Genomic DNA, 8,085 nt, shown 5'->3' with positions numbered 1-8,085 from the left:
AGCCCTGCTGCTGTAACTAGTGTGTGTGTGGGGGGATGTAAGGTTGGCAGGGATAGGGTTAAATCTGTCCCAGTCACAATCACGTGTGGCCATTCCTGGATTAGGTAATTGATCCTAATTGAGAGTGGCCACATGTATAAAAGCATGGAGAACTGCTTTGTTTGAGAGGAGCGCCGGTGACTGTGTGTTTATACTGTGTTTGAGAGGAGCGCCGGTGACTCTGTGTTTATACTGTGTTTGAGAGGAGCGTCGGTGACTGTGTGTTTATACTGTGTTTGAGAGGAGCGCCGGTGACTGTGTGTTTATACTGTGTTTGAGAGGAGCGCCGGTGACTGTGTGTTTATACTGTGTTTGAGAGGAGCGCCGGTGACTGTGTGTTTATACTGTGTTTGAGAGGAGCGCCTGTGACTGTGTGTTTATACTGTGTTTGAGAGGAGCGCCGGTGACTGTGTGTTTATACTGTGTTTGAGAGGAGCGCCGGTGACTGTGTGTTTATACTGTGTTTGAGAGGAGCGCCGGTGACTGTGTGTTTATACTGTGTTTGAGAGGAGCGCCGGTGACTGTGTGTTTATACTGTGTTTGAGAGGAGCGCCGGTGACTGTGTGTTTATACTGTGTTTGAGAGGAGCGCCGGTGACTGTGTGTTTATACTGTGTTTGAGAGGAGCGCCGGTGACTGTGTGTTTATACTGTGTTTGAGAGGAGCGCTGGTGACTGTGTGTTTATACTGTGTTTGAGAGGAGCGCTGGTGACTGTGTGTTTATATTGTGTTTGAGAGGAGCGCTGGTGACCTGTGTGTTTATACTGTGTTTGAGAGGAGCGCCGGTGACTCTGTGTTTATACTGTGTTTGAGAGGAGCGTCGGTGACTGTGTGTTTATACTGTGTTTGAGAGGAGCGCCGGTGACTGTGTGTTTATACTGTGTTTGAGAGGAGCGCCGGTGACTGTGTGTTTATACTGTGTTTGAGAGGAGCGCCGGTGACTGTGTGTTTATACTGTGTTTGAGAGGAGCGCCGGTGACTGTGTTTATACTGTGTTTTGGAGAACTTAGCCAGTGAAGGCGAATGCTCAGTCTAACAGCTAAATGGTTTTGTTTAACCTCTTATTTTGGTCCTTTTGCCTGTTTATTTGTTTCTGGTGTCTTATTTGCCTGCGTATTAAAAGTGCACAACAGCACTTAAACTGCAGCTTTTCTTGTCTCTGAGTCTCATTATTGATGCGATCCTGCTACAAGCCCCAATCCTGCAGGTGTTACAGGTGTCTTCACGGCATCAATGGCTAAAGATCTGGAAAACATGTTAATCAACAATTTGAGCCAATAATTGGTTCAATTAAGTAACTGAAAAGTTGATTGAAACGAAAACTAGATCATGTAGCTCTCCAGGACCAGGGTTGGCGACCCCTACTTATAGCATGATGCTATCGTTTACTCCAGGGTTTCTCAAACTCGGTCCTGGGTACCCCGTGTGATGCTATTGTTTACTCCAGGGTTTCTCAAACTCGGTCCTGGGGACCTCCTGTGTCTGATGCTATCGTTTACTCCAGGGTTTCTCAAACTCGGTCCTGGGGACCCTGTGTCTGCTGGTTTTCATTCCAACTGAGCTCTCAATTACTTAACTAGACTCTTAATTGCACTGATAATTTGTTTAATTAGACCTTTTTACTTGTTTTCAGTTCTTAAATAGCTGCAGATTTCAAGTTAGCTGTAACATTTTATAAGTAAAGGCCATTGAACACTGGATTCGATAACGCATTCGAATTTAACGTACGTCGAAACAGAAAAAAAACATCATGTGCATTCCCTATTGCACCTTGCACAGAGTCCATGCTGCAAATACTACATTAGTCAGGGTGATATACAGTACTGTGCAAAAGTTTTAGGCAGGTGTGAAAAAATGCTGTAAAGTAAGAATGCTTTCAAAAATAGACATGTTAATAGATTATATTTATCAATTAACTAAATGCAAAGTGAGTGAACAGAAGAAAAATCTAAATCAAATCCATATTTGGTGTGACCACCCTTTGCCTTCAAAACAGCATCAATTCTTCTAGGTACACTTGCACAAAGTCAGGGATTTTGTAGGCATATAGTCAGGTGTATGATTAAACAATTATACCAAACAGGTGCTAATGATCATCAATTCAATATGTAGGTTGAAACACAATCATTAACTGAAACAGAAACAGCTGTGTAGGAGGAATAAAACTGGGTGAGGAACAGCCAAACTCAGCTAACAAGGTGAGGTTGCTGAAGACAGTTTACTGTCAAAAGTCATACACCATGGCAAGACTGAGCACAGCAACAAGACACAAGGTAGTTCTACTGCATCAGCAAGGTCTCTCCCAGGCAGAAATTTCAAGGCAGACAGGGGTTTCCAGATGTGCTGTCCAAGCTCTTTTGAAGAAGCACAAAGAAACGGGCAACGTTGAGGACCGTAGACGCAGTGGTCGGCCAAGGAAACTTACTGCAGCAGATGAAAGACACATCATGCTTAGTTCCCTTCGCAATCGGAAGATGTCCAGCAGTGCCATCAGCTCAGAATTGGCAGAAAACAGTGGGACCCTGGTACACCCATCTACTGTCCGGAGAAGTCTGGTCAGAAGTGGCCTTCATGGAAGACTTGCGGCTAAAAAGCCATACCTCCGACGTGGAAACAAGGCCAAGCGACTCAACTATGCACGAAAACACAGGAACTGGGGTGCAGAAAAATGGCAGCAGGTGCTCTGGACTGATGAGTCCAAATTTGAAATATTTGGCTGTAGCAGAAGGCAGTTTGTTCGCCAAAGGGCTGGAGAGCGGTACACGAATGAGTGTCTGCAGGCAACAGTGAAGCATGGTGGAGGTTCCTTGCAAGTTTGGGGCTGCACTTCTGCAAATGGAGTTGGGGATTTGGACAGAATTAATGGTCTCCTCAATGCTGAGTACAGGCAGATACTTATCCATCATGCAATACCATCAGGGAGGCATCTGATTGGCCCCAAATTTATTCTGCAGCATGACAACGACCCCAAGCATACAGCGAAAGTCATTAAGAACTATCTTCAGCGTAAAGAAGAACAAGGAGTCCTGGAAGTGATGGTATGGCCCCCCCAGAGCCCTGATCACAACATCATCGAGTCTGTCTGGGATTACATGAAGAGAAAGAAGCAACTGAGGCTGCCTAAATCCACAGAAGAACTGTGGTTAGTTCTCCAAGATGTTTGGACCAACCTACCTGCCGAGTTCCTTCAAAAACTGTGTGCAAGTGTACCTAGAAGAATTGATGCTGTTTTGAAGGCAAAGGGTGGTCACACCAAATATTAATTTGATGTAGAGTGTTCACTCACATTGCATAGTACTGTATTTCGACCAGTACATTGCTTTAAATCTCACACTTTTAAATACTGTACTTAAAAGTGCTGGTAACTTCTGTACGTACCCCCACTTACAATCTCAGTTGAGCCAGTTCTAAATGAAGCATCTGTGTGGAAGTTAATACAGCTCCCTGTGAAGGAAGAATGGTATTCACTGTGTTAATAAGGCTATTGACTCACACAAGTGGCTTTCTTAGCTCTGCTCATGAATAATGCAAACTGCAGCATTTGGGATCTGCTCCATTCCGATGGTATGTTTTACATTTGAAAGTTCTAGAACGAAGTTAAGCTGTTCAATGCTGTAAATTGGTACAAACAGCAGACTGCAGCTTAACTACAGTGTATTGGCTCTCACTGTGCCATCATGTGCGGCCATGCTGCACATTTTGTGTTGCTATATATATATATACATTGATAGCAATGTATATATATAGCAATGTGTGTATGTGTATATATATATATATATATATATATATATATATACAGACGTGCTCAAATTTGTTGGTACCCCTCCACAAAAAACGAAGAATGCACAATTTTCTCTGAAATAACTTGAAACTGACAAAAGTAATTGGCATCCACCATTGTTTATTCCATATTTAATAGAAATCAGACTTTGCTTTTGATTTTTTATTCAACATAATATTGTAAATAAGAAAACAAATGAAAATGGCATGGACAAAAATGATGGGACCGCAAACCTAATATTTTGTTGCACAACCTTTAGAGGCAATCACTGCAATCAAACGTTTTCTGTAGCTCTCAATGAGACTTCTGCACCTGTTAACAGGTAGTTTGGCCCACTCTTCCTGAGCAAACTGCTCCAGCTGTCTCACGTTTGATGGGTGCCTTCTCCAGACTGCAAGTTTCAGCTCTTTCCATAGATGTTCGATAGGATTCAGATCAGGACTCATAGAAGGCCACTTCAGAATAGTCCAATGTTTTGTTCTTATCCATTCTTGGGTGCTTTTAGCTGTGTGTTTTGGGTCATTATCCTGTTGGAGGACCCATGACCTGCGACTGAGACAGAGCTTTCTGACACTGGGCAGTATGTTTCGCTCCAGAATGCCTTGATAGTCTTGAGATTTCATTGTGCCCTGCACAGATTCAAGGCACCCTGTGCCAGGCGCAGCAAAGCAGCCCCAAAACATAACCGAGCCTCCTCCATGTTTCACTGTAGGTATGGTGTTCTTTTCTTTGAAAGCTTCATTTTTTCGTCTGAACATAGAGCTAATGTGACCTACCAAAAAGCTCCAGTTTTGACTCATCTGTCCAAAGGACATTCTCCCAGAAGGATTGTGGCTTGTCAATATGCATTTTAGCAAATTCCAGTCTGGCTTTTTTATGTTTTTCTTTCAAAAGTGGAGTCCTCCTGGGTCTTCTTCCATGGAGCCCACTTTCGCTCAAAAAGCGACAGATGGTGTGATCAGAAACTGACGTACCTTCACCTTGGAGTTCAGCTTGTATCTCTTTGGCAGTTATCCTTGGTTCTTTTTCTACCATTCGCACTATCCTTCTGTTCAATCTGGGGTCGATTTTCCTCTTGCGGCCGCGCCCAGGGAGGTTGGCTACAGTTCCATGGACCTTAAACTTCTTAATAATATTTGCAACTGTTGTCACAGAAACATCAAGCTGCTTGGAGATGGTCTTGTAGCCTTTACCTTTACCATGCTTGTCCATTATTTTCTTTCTGATCTCCTCAGACAACTCTCTCCTTTGCTTTCTCTGGTCCATGTTCAGTGTGGTGCACACAATGATACCAAACAGCACAGTGACTACTTTTCTCCATTTAAATAGGCTGAATGACTGATTACAAGATTGGAGACATGTGTGATATTAATTAAAGAAACTAATTAGTTTGAAATATCACTATAATCCAGTTATTTATTATCTTTTCTAAGGGGTACCAACAAATGTGTCCAGGCCATTTTAGAGTATCTTTGTAGAATAAGCAATAATTCATCTCTTTTCACAGCTTCTTTGTTTTATTCTATGACATACCAAAGGCATGCAAGTATACATGATAAAATAGCTTTTAATTTCATCACTTTTCAGGAGGAATGAAGCATTATTTTAATGAGCTGTAAGGGTACCAACAAATTTGAGCACGTCTGTATATAGTGAGACAAGGAGTAGAGAAAACGTAGTCCTGGGGAGCACAGGACTACATCTCCCAGAAGGTCACAGGCTGAAAAGCCTTAACTGTATTGTCATGTGGTTAATTGTATTATTGATAATTAATTGTTTGCTAGCTAGCAATAATTGTAAATTCAAGACAGCAGCCAGTCTGCTCTGGGTTGCTGTTGTGTGAAGAGCGCAACTGTGTGTCGTTAAAGGAAAGAAAAGGTACTGTGTAAATCCTTGTTGTGCAATGTGTGTTTGTGAATGTAAAGGGTGTTTTTGTTTTAAATCGGTAGGCAGAGTAGCTGCCTGATTTGTTAGTTTAAGGTTGCTGTGGAAGTTTAGTTTAGTACTCTGAACAGTTCAGTTTTGTTTTTGTTTGTTTTATTTTTGTATATGAAAATAAAAATAGTGCAGCCGCACTTTGAAAAATTAGGGGTTATGTATGTGGCTCAATCATTTTTGTGCTGAAAAGAGTGAGTATCGATCGGTTACAATATATATATATAAATATATATGCACTTCCTCCTCTGCACATTTCATTTTCACATACAGTATTAAAGTACAGATGTACAATGCAAAACAGGCTCCCGTACATATCGCCAAGTGGTGCCAATTGCCATATAAATGTAAACACATCTTTTTTCCCCCCCATCAATAAAAATAATCCCTCCATCACAGCTTCACTGCTGAAAACAACACCGCCCCTTGTGGATGAAGGCTGAACTGGAAGTGCCCCAACAGTCCTGTAATCGAGTCGAGTCAAGTCACTGGGCAGTAAGACTTGTGACAGAGTTTTCTCAAGTCGAGTCGAGACAGAGAGTTTTCTCAAGTCGAGTCGAGTCAAGTCACTTATCTGGTTTGAGTCAATTCAAGTCATTAGTTCTGACAGTTCGAGACAGTTTGATTTAATCAGATTTATTTCACAGGAGATTAGTAATCTACAAGTAAAAAGAAAAGAACATTTAAATTAAACATAGACAACTGAGTTGTACAATAATGTGGTCATACTTGCCCCACTGATGTCCACGGTTTCTGCCTTGTGTTTTGTCTCATTTCAGTGAATTTCAGACCACTTCTTAACAATACAGTTCTGTCCTCAATCAACCTTTCGTCTGGCAATGTTGATTGTGCCTATTCCCAAAATGATGCTACTGTGGTCTGGTCTGTCCGGTTTTGTTTTTATGAATGTATTCTTTAAAAAAGCAAAACATTTTAAACCAAAACTAACTCTAGGACATCTATCCAGGGTGCAAATTCTGATGTATTAAAATTGAACATGTCTAAAGCTGATGAACTCAATTTGGGAATTCTGGAAAACAAAGACGATCGTGCAACAGCTTCATTGATCATCTGTACCGTGTACTATGGTGCCAGTGGATGTAGGCTATGTGAATGTAAAAAAAATAAATACAATTATTAAAGCTCCAGAGGGTTGTTGTGTGCTAATTTCTTGTACAGTGAATTATTGCGTTAAATTTCGTGTACAAAACATTTTATTTTGAAGTTTATAAGCTTGAAGAGTTTGGATTGGCAAGTGGTAGTTTGGATTTTTAAAACAACAATTGTAGCAAAATATGGCTTTTTCGCTAGTTCTTTTTTGTTTTCTAAAACTTTTTTTTTTTTTTTTTAAACATAGTATAGCATTAGATCAATATACATTAAACCAGATAACAAAAACTAAACCCTTTTTTTTTAACAACATTTAGGTTTTAAGGTTACATAAGTAAAAATCTATTGATTGACCCACCAAATAAGTACTGATTGGTAAGAAATAATAAAAAAAACCAACAACGATTTCAGTTATTTTAGACCCAGTTTATTTTAGTTTGGCATTTCTCTCCGTCTACTCTGTAGTTTTTGTGAACTCGGCGAGCCATGCTGCTGACGCTCTTCTCTCAGTCTCTATGTTGTCATGTGTTCCTCTCACTCATAGAGAGGCAGGGCTTGTACGCATCAGAAGAAGGGCTATGGTTATTGAAAACGAAACTGATTTATTTTACAATAAAGACTATGACTCGAGTCAAGTGGAGACTTTTGGGCCGGGACTCGAGTCAAGTCTTTTCTTGCAGGGATTCGAGGAGAGTCAAGTCATTCGATGACAATGACTTGAGTCGAGTCAATTCAACTCTGCCCGAACAGAGATGGACAGACAGGGAGGGAGGCTCACTAGATTACTTTGCTGGCTTCGTTTTGCCGGTAGTGGAAGAGGCTTGTGGAGTCCAACACGCTGCAGTGATTGATGGCCTCTGCAAACAGCTTCACAACCTATTGGAGAGCAGAGCAGAGGGTCATTTATACGACTTTGTTTCTCACAACAGACACACACAACAGCGCTGGACTTTCTGTAGGGGTTATCATACCTCTTTGGGTTACTATTCTGGCCAACAAGAAAACTGAATAGGTGTGTTTGCAGTCACTGGCAGGCAACTGTTCATCCTAAAATGTTAAAAAGCACACTAAAATTTGACTGAACCAGTCTTGTAAACTACCAAGAGTAGTCTGATAAAACTATGTTTACCAGGGCTCTCCAAAGCAAAATGCGGCCCCTCCAGGCCTTTGAATTGGAACCCTCTGACCTGACATCAGATGCACCTGACAGACAGCTTCAAC

The 8,085-nt window shown here is 41.3% G+C and overlaps 1 protein-coding gene across 2 annotated transcripts in view; it reads right to left on the bottom strand.

Moving 5' to 3' along the window:
• Nucleotides 1–7,275: 7,275 nt before the first annotated feature.
• cps1 (carbamoyl-phosphate synthase 1, mitochondrial) overlaps nt 7,276–8,085 on the bottom strand; it is a 42,664-nt gene continuing 41,854 nt past the window's right edge. For both annotated transcript variants that reach the window (XM_059032550.1, XM_034021528.3), the window contains exon 38: nt 7,276–7,740. In XM_059032550.1, the coding sequence (XP_058888533.1) occupies nt 7,642–7,740 (99 nt within the window). In that variant the 3' untranslated portion in view covers nt 7,276–7,641. The remainder of the gene's footprint in view (nt 7,741–8,085) is intronic.

The sequence above is a fragment of the Acipenser ruthenus genome, chromosome 10 (assembly GCF_902713425.1).
Source record: "Acipenser ruthenus chromosome 10, fAciRut3.2 maternal haplotype, whole genome shotgun sequence".
In the NCBI taxonomy this organism is placed as follows: domain Eukaryota; kingdom Metazoa; phylum Chordata; class Actinopteri; order Acipenseriformes; family Acipenseridae; genus Acipenser; species Acipenser ruthenus.
This window is presented reverse-complemented; position numbering and strand designations above follow the sequence as displayed.